The following is a 15,840-nucleotide window of genomic DNA, read 5'->3' as shown; positions in this document are numbered from 1 at the left end:
CACGACTGAGCGACTGAACTGAACCGAATAAGACTTTTAGAAGAAAACACATAAGATATTATTTGCAACCCTGGGTTAGGCCAAGATTTCTTAATAGAATGCCAAAAGTACAATGCAAACAAGGAAAAAACATCAATAAATTTGACTTGAGCAAAATTAAAAACATCTCATCTTTGAAAGACACCAGCAGAAGCATGAAAAGATAATCTGAACATTTGGAGTAAACACTTGTAAAGCACATATCTGACAAAGGACATGTATCTAGATGACATTAGAAATGCTCAAAATTAACTGTAAGAAAACTGGTGGGTTTTTTTAAATGGACAGAAGATTTGAATAGACAGCCCAACAAAAAAAGACATATGGATGATAAATAAGCACATGAGGGAAATATTACTTATTTAAATCTTAAAAATTCCATCAAATAGATCATATCATTCAGTATTTATTGAATACCCACCTACAACAAATCTGCAATAGGGTTTTATGCAAAAAGCATCCCTCTGCTACAATGTTGGACACTTTCCTTTCTCTATTCCACACAAATATGTACTGCTGCCCCATATAAATACATACTAAGAAATTCCCATCTGGTACCCATTCAACACTACATTGAATGAAGAATTAACAGCCTCAACTTGGTATAGGCAAGTACTTTAGACCAAGGAAATATTCTACTGAGTGGTATTTAAATATCCATTTGGGCTAAGAAGAATTATAAGAAGAGGCTATTAACTTAATTGAACCTTAAATAAAGACTACTAACTTAAATGACAATTGAGAGAGTATGGGAAACATATTTGGAGATATTTTTGCATCTGCAGCAAGTTGAAAAAAAAATACTGAACATACGACATCCAGAAACCATGTACTCTACCACCAGAGATGACTGCAAAATCTGAAACCTAGAAACCTACAAAAAGACGTCTTCTGAATAAAACTGTTCACACCATATGCTTTTATAAATTATTATTTAAAAAACTGGATCATCAGAGCTTATTCTAGACTGTTTTAATAAAAAGAACAAAAATAATGAAGCTAAAAATAGCATTTCCCTCCATACCTGTTCTTCCCTCTCCTTTTCTTTGGTTTTACTTCTGTGGACTCTAGCAGAGGTGGCATCCTGGGATGGAACAGCAGAGATCTGATGCAGTGGCATGTTCATCCCAGCCTCCTGTCTGATCTTCCTCTTTACGGAAGAAAGTCTCCAGTGGTAGAGTCATTTTGGGCCATGGACTTCAAGCTGAGAGAGGGAAGGGAAGACAAGACATAACTCATCTGCAACACTTAAAATTTCCAACAGTGAGATTAGTATTTTATACTTATATTCATATTTATTTAAATAAGTGACAATGTCTAACATAAATACTTCATCTTCAAAAATGACAGAATATATATGCCTATGTGGGGGAAGAACTGCAACACTTTTCCCATATAAGACGGGAGCACCTGAAAAAGTTGGTGAACCAGGTACATGTGTGCGTGTGCGCACACTCAGCTGCACAGCCCTGTCGACTCTGCAACCCCGTGGCCTGCAGCCTGACGTGCTCTTCTGTCCATGGGATTTCCCAGGCAAGAACACTTGAGTGGGTTACCGCTGCCTTCACCAAGGATCTTTCCAACCGAGGGGTCAAACCTGTATCTCCTGCATCTCCTGCGCTGGCAGGTGGATTCTTTACCACTGAGCCCCATGGGAAACCCTCAGGTACCTGCATAACCAGATGTTAATCTTCCAATAGCTACTTAGCTTTCAAATGCAGCAGTGTCATCCTTTAATAATATTTTTGAAGTTACACATTTTTTCTTGAACCAGTGGATATCGGTAGTGATCTTTCCTTAAAACCACAGACCTTGAGTCCATATAATGGTGAGACTGAAAGTTAAGAAGTCTAAAATAAGTTTAAGATATCTATGATCCATGCTTAACCTTCTGAAAGTTTAGACTCTCTAGACCAGTTACTGGCAAACTTCTCCTACAGAGAGCCAGAAGCAAGTATTTTATACACTGTGGGCCTATTTGTCACAACTACTCAATTTTGCCAGTGTAACATGAAAGTACCCACAGTGAGCATGTAAACAAACGAGAATGGTCACATTGCAATGAAACTTCACTTACAGAAACAGGTGGCAGACTAGATTCAGCCCATGAGCCTGGGATTTGTTAAACCTGCTCTAAGAATATTTGGAGAAGGCAATGGCACCCCACCCCAGTACTCTTGCCTGGAAAATCCCAGGGACGGAGGAGCCTGGTGGGCTGCAGTCCATGGGGTCGCTAACAGTCGGACACAACTGAGCAACTTCACTTTCACTTTTCACTTTCATGCATTGGAGAAGGAAATGGCAACCCACTCCAGTGTTCTTGCCTGGAGAATCCCAGGGACAGGGGAGCCTGGTGGGCTGCCGTCTCTGGGGTCGCATAGAGTCGGACACGACTGAAGTGACTTAGCAGCTCTAAGAATATTACAGGGAAGATGAGGGTCATCCCAGACATTCCTGGAACCATTGAAGGCTGCCTGTAGGTAAAGTAACATGTCTGAATAAGCTATATTCACGATTCCGGGCAGCCCCTAACTCTTTTTTCTAGTTTTCTCCTACATTCCTCCAAAGTGCCTAGCAACTGAATTATATGTTCTTTATCTCTGCCTACATTGAGATCTATCAAACTCTGTGTATAAAACCAATTAAATATAAATTATCCAAACAATCCATAATGTTTAACAAGATAACGTTTGATGCTGCTTGAGTTTTAACAAAGGATGGAAGCCTTAATACAAAAGAATGAATCTCTAACTTGGGGATTTTCATTTATTAAGCACGTACTGGAGCTGGGGTGGTAGACAGGGAGTGTGAACAACGTAGGACCTGATAACCCTAAGTTCACGCTTGTCAAGCAGCCATTTGTTACACGTCTCCCCTAACTGTGCTCAGGACCAAAGGTAGGTGTCTGAGTGGCTGCTCCCACCTCTGACAGTGTTACTAACCAAACTGAAGAGCAACAGGACTCACAAAATTGACTTCTTCCACAGGACTCTGATCAACAAGCAACAGGAAAGAACAAGAAGCCAGACAGAATCAACACTCATGAGAAAATAAGCTAAAAGAATATCCTGTTTTTAAAAAGCCTAGTTTAATAACTGGCAAGTAATCACTGATAACCAACAGAACAGGAAAAGACAGTCAGTAATATTGAAAAAAGTGAAAGTGAAAGTTACTCAGTCGTGTCTGACTCTTTGAAACCCCATGGATTTTAACCTGCCAGGCTCCTCTGTCCATGGGATTCTCCAGGCAAAAATACTGGAGTGGGTAGCCATTCCCTTTTCCAGGGGATCTTCCCAACCTAGGGATTGAAGCCTGGTCTCCAGCATTGCAGGCAGATTCTTCACCTGTGTCTAGATATTATATTTAATAATATACAAAATGTTAAAGTCTAGACATTATACATCACACACTCTATTTCAAGCCTTTGTGTGAGGCTGACCCAAGATGGAGTACTGTGCTCAAACAAGTGGTCTGAATCCATGTATTCACATTACATAAGACAAGAGGCACTCACCTATTGCTGTGATGTCTTATACTAATGAATTAAATTCCTCTGTGAGAGATGACAAACTCCATGTGGCCTCAGAACAATTACTCAAACTAACCGTGCCTGGAGTCCCACCACATGGCATACCAAGAGTAGCCTTTGGTGCTTCAGGTATAACCATCATTATTACATCATTGGTACCTGACCATGTCAAGCCTGGGAAGACTGTGTATGCCACAGAAACACAAACTGAGAGTGTTGCAAAGTTTTACAGGACCTCCCTCATTATAGCCACATAAGCTACTCTTCTGCTATACACTCCTACTCCAGGTACTATACCTAAAAGTTTGCCTGAGCAATCCCTGTCCTATGTCAGACATACTTAGGATAAAAAAAATGATAATTTAAAAAACCAACCTGCAAAATAAACCATGCCACTTTGCATGTGAAGGTTCATACGAAAAGCATAAAGCAGGTATTACTCATACTATTTTCTTTACATAATTTCCAAGAATCATTTTGTATCAAGTCATGCTTAAATAAGAGCAATAGTTAAACTTTTGCACTATGCCTGACAATCCAGGCATGAGGACTTTAATTCCACTAAAGTTACCTTGCAAAATACAACACACCTAATATGATCACCCATTATTTAGAAGAACTGAACTGAAAAAACTGATTGCTGAAGAGAATATGGGAATGAATACAGCATGTTCATGGATCAGAAGCCTTACTATTGTTAAGATGGCAACCCTCCCAAAACTTACCTACAAATAAAGCAATCCCCATTGAAAACTCTGCTGACTTCTTTGCAGAAACTGGACAAGCTGATCCTAAAAGTTATATGGACCCAGAATATCCAAAACAATCTTGAAAGAACAAAGTTGGACAACTCATATCTCCTGATTTCAAAACTTACCTCAAACGGATGGTAAGCAAACCAGTGTGGAGTTGGGTTCAAGACGGCAGCATAGGAGGATCCTAAACTCACTTCCTTCTACAGACACAACAAATAGACAGCTACACAGGAGGACAAATTCCTCGGAACAGAACCTGAGAACTATCTGAACAAAACCAGTGTGGAGTTGGGTTCAAGACGGCAGCATAGGAGGATCCTAAACTCACTTCCTTCTACAGACACAACAAATAGACAGCTACACAGGAGGACAAATTCCTCGGAACAGAACCTGAGAACTATCTGAACACCGGCTCCACAACAAAGGATAAAGGGTCACATCGAAACGGGTAGGAAAGGCATGCTCTCACCAAAACCCCCACTCCTCGTGTGGTGATGCACAATCAAGAGAAATTTTAATAAATTAATGAACAAATCAATCAACAGGCAAACAAATAAATGGACCTTCTACCCAAGAAGCAGGGGTTTATACCCACCCCAGGCACCACAATCCTTGGGTCCTGCATCAGAGTGAGGAGACTCACCCAAATGTCTGGATGTGAACACCAACAGGGCTTATCTTATGGAGAAACTCAGGACTTCAGGGAATAAAGACTTCATTCCTCTCCAACAGAACCACTCACCCCAAGACCCAGCACAAAGAGCAACAGTTTCTAAAGGGCTTAGACCACATGTGAAGGAAATTCATTTACTGATCTTATAGCATCTGTCAAAGGGGCAGAAGTCTGCTGGGACTCTCCAGGGACGGAATGCTGGCAGATGCCGTCTTTACAGGCTCCCTCTCCCTAGCTGGCGCTGGCAGGCACCATTTTGCACTCTCATTCTAGTCTGCTAACAGTGGCGTGTGACAGCCCTGTTCAAGTCACAGCACCAATACCTGCAGTTGGTGAGCAGCCACGCACCCCCATTCCACCCGCACAACCCCATGGGCGCCAACGGGCATGCACAGCCTATAAAGGGGATGTCCCTTGAGCGCCAGGCTCAAGCTGATAGGAGGACTGTGTTTCTGGACCCCACAAACCCCAACAAGTGCAAAGAGAGCTCAAGAAACAACCAAAATTAGGGCAAGGGTAAGCGATAAGGTTCTTCTCCCACCAGAGCCACCCCTTGGAGACAGGGAGAGGCGGCTGCTTTACATGGTGCACAGACACACACAGAGTCAAGCAAAACGAGGAAGCAGAGGAACCTGCTCCAAATGAGGAAGAAGGTAAACCCTAGGGGAAAAACTAATGAAGGGGAAAGAAGTAATTTACCTGATAAAGAGTTTAAAGCAATGGTCATAAAATGCTCACTGAACTGGGGAGAACAAGGGAGGAACACAGTGAGAAATTCCACAATAAGACAGAAAATAAAAGAAATTTCCAAACAGAACACACAGAGCTGAAGAACACAAGTGAGCTGTAAAACACTGGTGGGGATCAACAGAAGGCTAAGTGACACAGAAGAACAGACCGGTGACCTGGGAGACAGTGCAGATCTCCAAACAGAACGGCAAAAAGGAGAAAAGAATTGTTAAAAGATGAGGATAGTTCAACGGACCCAAGGGACAACATAAAATGCACTAACATCTGCATTATGGAGGTTCCAGAGGGGAAAGAGAGAAAGAAATGGACAGAAAACGTATTTGACATAATGGCTAAAAACTTCCCTAACCTAGGGAAGAAACAGACATCCAGATCCCACAGGCAAAGAGAGTCTCAAACAAGATGAATCCAAAAAGATTCACATCAAGACACATTATAATTAAAATGTCAAAGTTAAAGAGAGAATCTTAAAAGCAGCAAAAGAAAAATAACTATGCACAAGGGAATCCACACAAGGCTATCAGCTGATTTTCAACAGAAATTTTGCTGAAAAGAAATATGGGCACACACTACAACATGGATGGCTCTTGAAAAGAGTATACTAAATGAAACAAGGACTGCATATCATAGGATAACATTTATGTGAAATGTCTGCAGTAGGTAAATATATAGGGACAGAAAGTTAATTATGGGCTTCCCTGGTGGCTCAGAGGTTAAAGCGTCTGCCTGGAATGTGGGAGACCCGGGTTTGATCCCTGGGTCAGGAAGATCCCCTGGAGAAGGAAATGGCAACCCATTCCAGTCCTCTTGCCTGGAGAAGCCCATGGAGGGAGGAGCCTGGTAGGCTACAGTCCATGGGGTCGGAAAGTGTCAGACACGACTGAGCAACTTCACTTTCACGTTCACTTTCAAGGGCTGAGGTAAGGCCTTAGGGGAAGGCGGCAGTGATGGCTAAAAGGGTTTCTTTTTAGGGCAAAGAATATGTTCTAAAATCTATCAAAACATAACTCTCAAAAAATTTATTATGGTGATGGCTGCATAACTCTTAAGTATACTAAAAGGCCCAGAATTGTACCATTTAATGAGTAGGTTGTAATGGATGTGAATCATATCTCAATAAAGTGAGTGTTAGTCGCTCAGTTGTGTCCACCTCTTTGTGACCCCATGGACTGTAGCTTGTCAGGCTCCTCTGTCCACGGAACTCTCTAGGCAAGAATATTGGAGTGGGTTGCCACTCCCTTCTCCAGGGGATCTTTCCAACACAGGGATCAAACTCAGGTCTCCTGCATTGCAGGCAGCTTCTTGACCATCTGAGCCACCACAGAAGCCCATAGCTCAATAACAATGTGTAAGAATATGAAAATCACATGGATTAAGATAGATTACTTTTTATTTTTCCTTTGTGCTATCCCTAATGTAATTTATCTGATGACATGGAGGTGGCCACTGTTACCATCACTCTTCTGGTTTTAAGAAAGATAACAGGGAGTACATAAAATTGGCAATCAGAAACCTAAGTTCAAGTTATAATTCTATTAAATAATAATACTAAGTACATGATGTTGGGCAAACTGATGAATTTCAAAGGCTGTTTCTTCATCTGTAAAACAGAAAGGTAATACTCTCTACTCAGTTCACAGAGTTATTGTGAAGCCAAATAAGATTACGTCCACATACACAAATATAGGGTTTTTCGCATCAGCATATTTTCCAGTCTGCTTTTTCAAGCAGTTGAAATGATGCCTCTTACTGCTTTACAAAGGCCAGTTTATTTGCTTTGTCTTTCCATTACTAGTTTCTGTCCTACACCTCAGTCTGCCGCAAGATACACACCATTGGGACCTCAAATCCTTTCTGACGTTTACTGAGGACCTCCAGCAGCATGACTCCAAGGGGGAGCGTGGCTGACAGTGCTATCCCTATAAGGGCAAAGGCAGGAAAGCCCAATCCAGAAGACGACCAGAGGGACTTAATAATCAGGCTGTTCTGTGTGCTTCCCAGATGGTCAAGATAAGTGAAGGATTCTGCCCATTTCAGCAATGCTGGGGACAAATACAGATGACAAAGAAGGCAGCCAGGAGAAGACACAAGATATCAGTGGCAAATCCCCCAGGAGACGATCACCCCGGGTCTGCATGCCTGCATGCATCCCTGCACACAGGGTACCAGGCTCCAGCAGCACCCTCCTCCTCCCCATTGTGAGCTGCTGAATTGCAGTATCCTGACTGGCACTCTAAACAAACAACTTTAAGTTAAGCCTGTTTTTAATCAGAAGAATGGTTCCTATAAGAAACGAGAAGCCTATGAACAGCAGTTAGCAGACACACACACACACACACACACACACACACACACACACAAGCATTAGGAGTGAGGAGACCAGTTGTAACACACAGCACTGAATGACCGAGACCAGACCTAGAACAGAACTTGGAGGGAGGAGACAGACCATTAGAAAACGAGGACTGACATGATCTAGTGAGGGGTCTAAACTGTCCCTGGTTTCTGGCTGTGCCTTCACAAGACTGGAATGCAGAGAGGACTGGGAGATGCATGAGGGCTTGGCCATGGGCACACTGAGCTTGACATGCCTGTGGGAAACCCAAGATATGTACACAGCGCACAATGGGAGTCACCAGCATATTGTCACATCTGAATACACAGGAACAGAATCTGGTTTCCAAGGAAAACCTGCAGAATCAATCATTTATGTCATTAGATGCTATTAATATAATCAAATGATAAAACTCAACACCAATACAGAATTTTAAAACCTTTTAGGGAAAAGCAAAGGAAAATGCCTAACTATTAAAAAACCTATCTCAACCAAAACTTACCATTATATTCACACAGCAAAACTCTTATTAGAGTTTTAAATAAGTTTTAAATTAAAAAGCAAAATAAGCATATTCCTGTCATTGTTATTTAATATTAATATATAGTTAGGTACTAGGAGAGAAATTCACAAAAATGCTAACAGCAGTTTAATGATGTGGCAATACTTCATGACTTTTCATTTCTCTATTTTCTAAACTTCAGTAACAATGTAATACTTTTGTAGTTTAGATACATATTTTTAAAGTGTTAAAAGCTCAAGTCATTCCACATAGGTGGGTATAGTCAGAACTTTATGTTACTGATGAATGTATACAACCGTAAGAGGGCTCATTTTCTGTGATGGACACATTTCGAAGACCTCATAGAAATCAAGCCTAATTTTCCTACAGGAATAAAGTAGGAAGACGCATTCTCAGGACACTAATGTCTTCAACTACCGTAGTGTTTGCTTTATGCTCCCTTTAGATTTTTTCCAGCAATTCCTCTAATATTTTTGCACAGTGCTTTTCCTTAAAAATAAAACAGCATAGTGTATTATGGGAATCACTTGCCTTTCTTTTCAGGGTTTTATTACATCTAACTTTCATTGCAAAGTTACTGATTTTGAAGACTGCTTTCTTTCACATTTTTATGCATAGTAAGCCTTTATTGGACTTCCCTGGTGGCTCAGATGGTAAAGAATCTGCCTGCAATGTGGGAGACCCAGGTTTGATCCCTGGGTCAGGAAGATCCCCTGGAGAAGGTAATGGCTACCCACACCAGTATTCTTGCCTGGAGAATTTCATGAACAGGGGAGCCTTATGGGCTGCAGTCCATGGGGTCACAAAGAGTTGAACATGACTGACTTAACACTTTCGCAACACAAGCCTTTATTAATATTTCCATGTCACACTACTTTCAGTTTACATATTTCCCACAAAATGCAACTGCATCGGGATGGCCTTTATACATCCTTAGAAATGGCGGCTCAGAACATGCAATGCTAGGAACACAGCATTATTAACATGGCAGACAAGGGGAGGTTAGTACTTGTCCACCATCAATAAATCTGAGCATCTGCCCAGCACTAAGACTATCTGTTGCTTACACTGCTTTTTTTCCAGTATATGTTTGTCCCTGTTGCTATGGCAGAAAAGTATCTGCAGCAGGAACCATTATCTTTTGCAGAACACAGAAAAGAATAATAAACATGGGCTATTCGTAAATGCTTTTTTCTTTTAATGATGGTTATAAAAGAAACCTCTTGTTCCAAAATAGTGAAAGACTTCTTTCCACCAGAGGAAAAGAGACTGTTCTCTCTTAATAACAGATTTCCTTGTATGAAAGAAGCCCCTGTGTATCTGACCATGAGATCAGGCACTTTTGCTGTTTAAAAGACAATTTATTGTAAAAGTCCCTCAATTTCCCGCCACCAACCATATAAACCTGCCCATTGCTCTCAAGCCTTTCATAAATTAAATAAATTATATTATGCAGTTATGGGAAGAAGCAGCCCCAACTCTAGAAGTGTACCTGGGCTCTTTGCCATCCTCCCCACCTGGCTATTTAGGGGCCTCACTCTATCAGCCACCCCCCATTTACCCCATATTGTCATCCCATCCCTTATAAAGACTCCTTCACGTCAGCAAAGGAACAGAACCAGTTTTCCCCCAAAACGCATAAAACAAGTAGTTTATATCACTAGATGCTGTAGAAAAATAATAAAAATCTACACTGATACAGAATTTCAAAGTGCATTTTGGGTCTCTTATCTTTAAAAACAGAAGTAGAAAGAAAATGCTTTCAATGCTCCTATTCACTTTCCCTCCGTAACCACTTTTTAAGTAACATTTCAGTGCTCTTCATTTTCTTGCTCCCACAACTCAGTTCAATGCAGTCTATGTAATCTCTGCTCCCTGTTCTTGGCCTTTCTCACTTACTGATCAAACTTAGGAGAAGAGCTCTGAATGAAGGAACCAAAATAATACATAAGCACAAAAAGCAAAAAAAACCTCAGGGAAATAAAGATAACTTTCTAAAGTTTTAAAAATCCATTTAAACAAGCCAATCAACATCCCTATACCTATAGATGTACAGCCAGGTAATCAATTTCCCATGCACCCTTTTACGGTAAACTCCTGGAAAATGTACTCTAGCAAAATAAAGGACCAAATCAAGAAAAGAAAAAGAAAGCATGCACAAAAGAGCCACTGTAGCTTCGGAGGGGCACAAAGTGAAGCTCCAAGACTGCAGCTGTGCTGGCAGGCCGAGACCGCCGGAGCGGAGAGGAGCACATGCGTGCAAGACGTCGAGGCAGGTCCCCAGAGCAAAAGCAGTCTCACCGCCGGAGCGGAGAGGAGCACATGCGTGCAAGACGTCCAGAGGCAGGTCCCCAGAGCAAAAGCAGTCTCACCGCCGGAGCGGAGAGGAGCACATGCGTGCAAGACGTCCAGAGGCAGGTCCCCAGAGCAAAAGCAGTCTCACCGCCGGAGCGGAGAGGAGCACATGCGTGCAAGACGTCCAGAGGCAGGTCCCCAGAGCAAAAGCAGTCTCACCGCCGGAGCGGAGAGGAGCACATGCGTGCAAGACGTCCAGAGGCAGGTCCCCAGAGGAAAAGAAGTCTCACCGCCGGAGCGGAGAGGAGCACATGCGTGCAAGACGTCCAGAGGCAGGTCCCCAGAGCAAAAGCAGTCTCACCGCCGGAGCGGAGAGGAGCACAGGCGTGCAAGACGTCCAGAGGCAGGTCCCCAGAGCAAAAGCAGTCTCACCGCCGGAGCGGAGAGGAGCACAGGCGTGCAAGACGTCCAGAGGCAGGTCCCCAGAGCAAAAGGAGTCTCAACAGGGAAGACGGAGTGACCGATAATACCCTGGACATCTTAGAAGAACTAAGGATAAGTCTAATAACGATCATACCAGTGAGAATACAAAGGAACAACAGCAAAACTACAGTAGAAAGACAGCATAATCATTTGTTTCTAAAGTGAACAGTAGTTCAATATTGATTACGGTGTAAATATTCCAGTGACATAAACAGCATCATGACATAACCAAATCCGGTGGACAGGGAGAAGAGAGGTGGGGCATAAAAGGAAGTCAAGAGGTAATGTCTAATACTGATAAGTCAGGAAATAGCATGAGCGTATTGTTTGAAAACACGGAGGCAACAATCAGAAGATGCAACGATGACACATACGGAGCTGCCCCTGCGGAGCAGGACAAGGGCTGTGGCGGGCGGGCAGAGGACCGCTGCTGCTCATCACAGGGGCCGGTACTGCACCTCCCACACACACTTCTAGCATTCAGAAAAATACCAAGACAGAGCTAGCTTCTATTTACTTATATTTAGTAAAGAAATGTATAAGTCTTGTTTAACATTAAGTGTTAGGTCTTATTTAACAATAAGACCTAATCTTAAACCCTTTAGGGGCCAAAACCTGACCTGAACTAATAGGAAGCTATTTATAGTTTCTTTTAATACTTATGCAACTCAGTATAAGTATTATACTTCAATAAGGAAATATTAATGAGTTTTATGGGTATCACCCCAATAAGAGCACTCACTATTACATACCACGTATAGATTACCTTTCTAGAATCTGAAAATTTCTGAAGTTTAAAGTATCTCTGACCTAAGACGTCTGGATGAGAGAGTTGGGCCTCCATTACATTTTTCAAAAAGCTGTATGCATTTATTACTTTTTTCATTTTGAAAATACTTTGAAGAAATAAATGGAGAGAAAGTATAAACAGAAAACACGCAGGAGACTCATGTGACCTCAAATAGAACAATACCCATATCACATATTTTTACCAAATGTGGTATTATACCTGGGTCATGATTTAGGTACTGAATAAAGATATTCACTCTCTCAATGAAAATTTTAAAAAGAAAGGGAAAAGGAAACGCATAAAACGCCATCTGACTCACCATTTGTCTCCTGGGATCATCCCATTTATCTTGCTTTTCTAGAGCAAAACCGGGCTCTTCTTCTATACCCTAGAGCTCTTCTCCACTCAAATTGACACTTTTTTTTACCTCCCATGCACGTTTCATCTCATCACAATCCAGCTTCAGTACAGTAAGGTCAACAGCCATCACCATGGCGGTTAAGCCTAAAGGACACTTTCTGGGCCCATGTTATTTGACTTGACACATTTACTCACTCACGTGACAGTAACTCTTTCAATTCCTCAAAGCTCCGTTTTACCCTCTCCCACTCTTATTCTGTGTTCCCTTTTCCCAAGTTATCAAATCCATATCTCTGGCTTCAATGACCACCTCTGCGCATTTTACTAAAAGGAAAATACTGATAAATCAGATGATCAAATTTAATAAGACTTCTGTGCTCTAAAAGTCATCATCAAGAAAGCTAAAAAGATGAACTAGGGGCAAAAATGACAATCATCTATCTGATAGACTTGTATCTGGAATATCTAAAGAACACCTACAACTTAAACAACACAGTTTAAAGATGGGCAAAAGTTTTTAATAGTCATTTCACCAAAGAAGATAAACAAATAGTTACTAAGCTCATGAAATGATCTGCAAATTAAAACCACAATGAGAAAATACTATACCCCTCCTGGGCTTCCCTTCCTGAGCTTCCCTGGTAGTTCAGACTGAAAAGAATCTGCTTGCAACGCAGGAGACCCAGGTTTGATGCCTGGTTCAGGAAGATTCCCTGAAGAAGGGAACAACTACCCACTCTAGTTTTCTTGTCTGGAGGATCCCATGGACAGAGGAGCCTGGCAGGCTACAGACCATGGGGACACAAACAGCTGGACATGAATGAGTACCTAACACATCCCCCATAGAAGGGCTATGATCAAAAAGACCGTCGATATTAACTGCAGCATGTGGAGAAACTGGAGCCCTCATATACTGCCCTTGAGAATGTGAAGTGGTATAGAGACCTTGGAAAACAGTCTTGACAGTTATTCTAAGTCAAACGTAAACTTAAACAACAATAACAACAACATCCCCAGGAAATCCCGCATTTACAGGTCTTTACAGAATTGATGAAGAACCTCTACTTCATTAACAAGGATCACAACTGGAATTTTACTTTTGTTAAATTCTTTAATTAATGACATTCACCCTTACTGGGCAGTAAGCTCCCTAAAGCCTATCTCACTTTGCTCACCCTTGTACTAGCACTCTCTAGCCCAGTGTGGTCACATAATATCCGTTCAGTAAATACTGACTGAATCAACTTTTCTCCCACAAAAGCCAGAACTAACTGGGAATTTAATTTATGACTCAAACTATAACTAACACTGTTTACTGTCTCAAGTGCTGATCAAGTAGAACAGTGGAAATTCAGACAACACAAAAATTCAGTATTTTTTATCCTGGTACAATTCATATCAAATGGGAAGAAACAACTGATCTTTAAATATGTGCAACAGTTTGACCACATCAGACTAAGTCCAAAATTGTAATAATTCAAAATGGAATCCAAGTATTTTTAAGAATAATTCTAAAAGGTTACAATTATAAGTTATTAAGAACTGCGGATAAGAGCTCTTTTAAGAAAGAGAAAAACAAGTTTCATAAAATACAGGTTAGCAATTTCAATCTTTGAGTCAGAAATACAGTGAAGAATAGGTGACAAGTTACTAAAGCAGGGCATAAAATATGCTATTTCACTAACAGTATCCTTAAAGGCCTATTCCCCTCACTCAACCAGGGAAGAATGCTCTCTCACAAGCAACTTATATCTGGACACTGTCATGCCCACCCCAGACCAAAAGGTAACAAGGCATCAAGACTACTCTATTCCCACTCTTTACTGAAATTAAGATCAAAATTTAAGTTCAGGGTTCCGAGAATTTTAGGGAAGATGGTAGAGTAACACTGCAAGGCCTGCATATGCCACCCAGTAAAAAACAGTCTGAGACAAAGCTCTGACTTGGCCTGTGTAACACTATGGTCTTCAAGAACCATGAGCTTATTAAAAATACCAAAATGCATTTTAAAAGGTTAAATGCATCAGAATAAAGTAGCAACTACCAGAAAATACAGATGCAATTACTGAAAATGAAGGAAAAAATGATAAAACACACAAACACACCCCACAGACTAAATGAAGTTTACTCAGAAACAAACAAAAAAAAGATTTTGTTAGTTTTAAAGTCCCCTAGAGGGTATCCCTGGTACCTTCCTCAGTGGGAAAGAATTCACCTGCCAATGCAGGAGACAGGGGTTTGATCTCTGATTCAGAAAGACCGTGCATGCACGGAGCAACGAAACCCGTGCGCCGAAACTACGAAGCCTGCGCTCTCGAGCCTGGGAGCCACAACCGCCGAGCCCACGCGCTGCAGCCACCGAAGACTGCGCGCTCCAGAGCCCGTGCTCCTGCAGCGAGAGAAGCCGCCGCAGTGAGACGCTCAGGCACCGCAGCTGGAGACTGGGCCCAGCTCACCGCAGCTCGGGAAAAGCCCGCACAACGAAGGCCCAGCACAGTCAAAAATAAGCAAACACATAAATAAAATTAGAGACAGAAATGTTAAATAAAATAAAACCCTCTGGAATAATTCAGAGTATGACCAGAGGTAATAAAGAATAATTTCAATGTTACGTGAAGAACAGCAAATAAGCAATGCTGAGGATAACTAGAAAATGAAATCCAAAGAATAAAAAACTTAAAAATGATAATGTAGGAGAAATAAACTGAGAAGTACAGAAATAGAACTTCTGAAGAGTAATTGGCTGGAGAAAAACTAAACAGATGAAGCACTGACACATCGTAAACGTTTCACACGCATCATCTCCTTTGATTCTCACAGCAGGGCCAGAAGGGCTCAGAGAAGTTACGCAGCTTGCCTAAGGCTGCTCAGCCGTATTTCACTAGATGTAGCAGCCTGTGGCAATTTACAAGGTGAATCTAAAATATGTAGGTTTTTTTCTTTTTCATCTCACTGTAGCACAGCTGTTAGAAAAAGACAAAACCCGGTGTGTTGTTGGCTTTATTATGAAAAGAAGAGGTATGATCGACATGGATACAAACAATAACACAGAATCCACAGTTTTAAGTATTAAATAGCAACATGCTTTTTGCTGCAATTTTGTCTGCACAGGGGGACATGTGACCAAAGTAATGGATATACTTATTAAAAATTTGACAAAATAATAATTTATGTACTTCAAGACTGTAAGACATGCCTGAAAAGTTAGCTCCAATTCATAACAAAAAATGGATATTTATCATTTTGAGTTGATTTACAAATATATATTGCAAGTCACAGAAAAATACTGCATTTTAAAATTATAGTAT

The 15,840-nt window shown here is 41.3% G+C and overlaps 1 protein-coding gene across 8 annotated transcripts in view; it reads right to left on the bottom strand.

The window, feature by feature from the left end:
• The window catches only part of MARCHF8 (membrane associated ring-CH-type finger 8), a 107,097-nt gene that overhangs the window by 54,236 nt on the left and 37,021 nt on the right, over positions 1–15,840 (bottom strand). For all 8 annotated transcript variants that reach the window (XM_025284947.3, XM_044942449.2, XM_025284951.3 and 5 more), the window contains one exon: positions 1,064–1,243. In XM_025284947.3, coding sequence (XP_025140732.1) covers positions 1,064–1,165 — 102 coding nt within the window. In that variant the 5' untranslated portion in view covers positions 1,166–1,243. The remainder of the gene's footprint in view (positions 1–1,063; positions 1,244–15,840) is intronic.

Source organism: Bubalus bubalis, chromosome 4, assembly GCF_019923935.1.
Source record: "Bubalus bubalis isolate 160015118507 breed Murrah chromosome 4, NDDB_SH_1, whole genome shotgun sequence".
NCBI classification, from domain to species: domain Eukaryota; kingdom Metazoa; phylum Chordata; class Mammalia; order Artiodactyla; family Bovidae; genus Bubalus; species Bubalus bubalis.
Note: the sequence above shows the minus strand (reverse complement) of the source record. Positions and strands in the feature narration are given on the sequence as shown.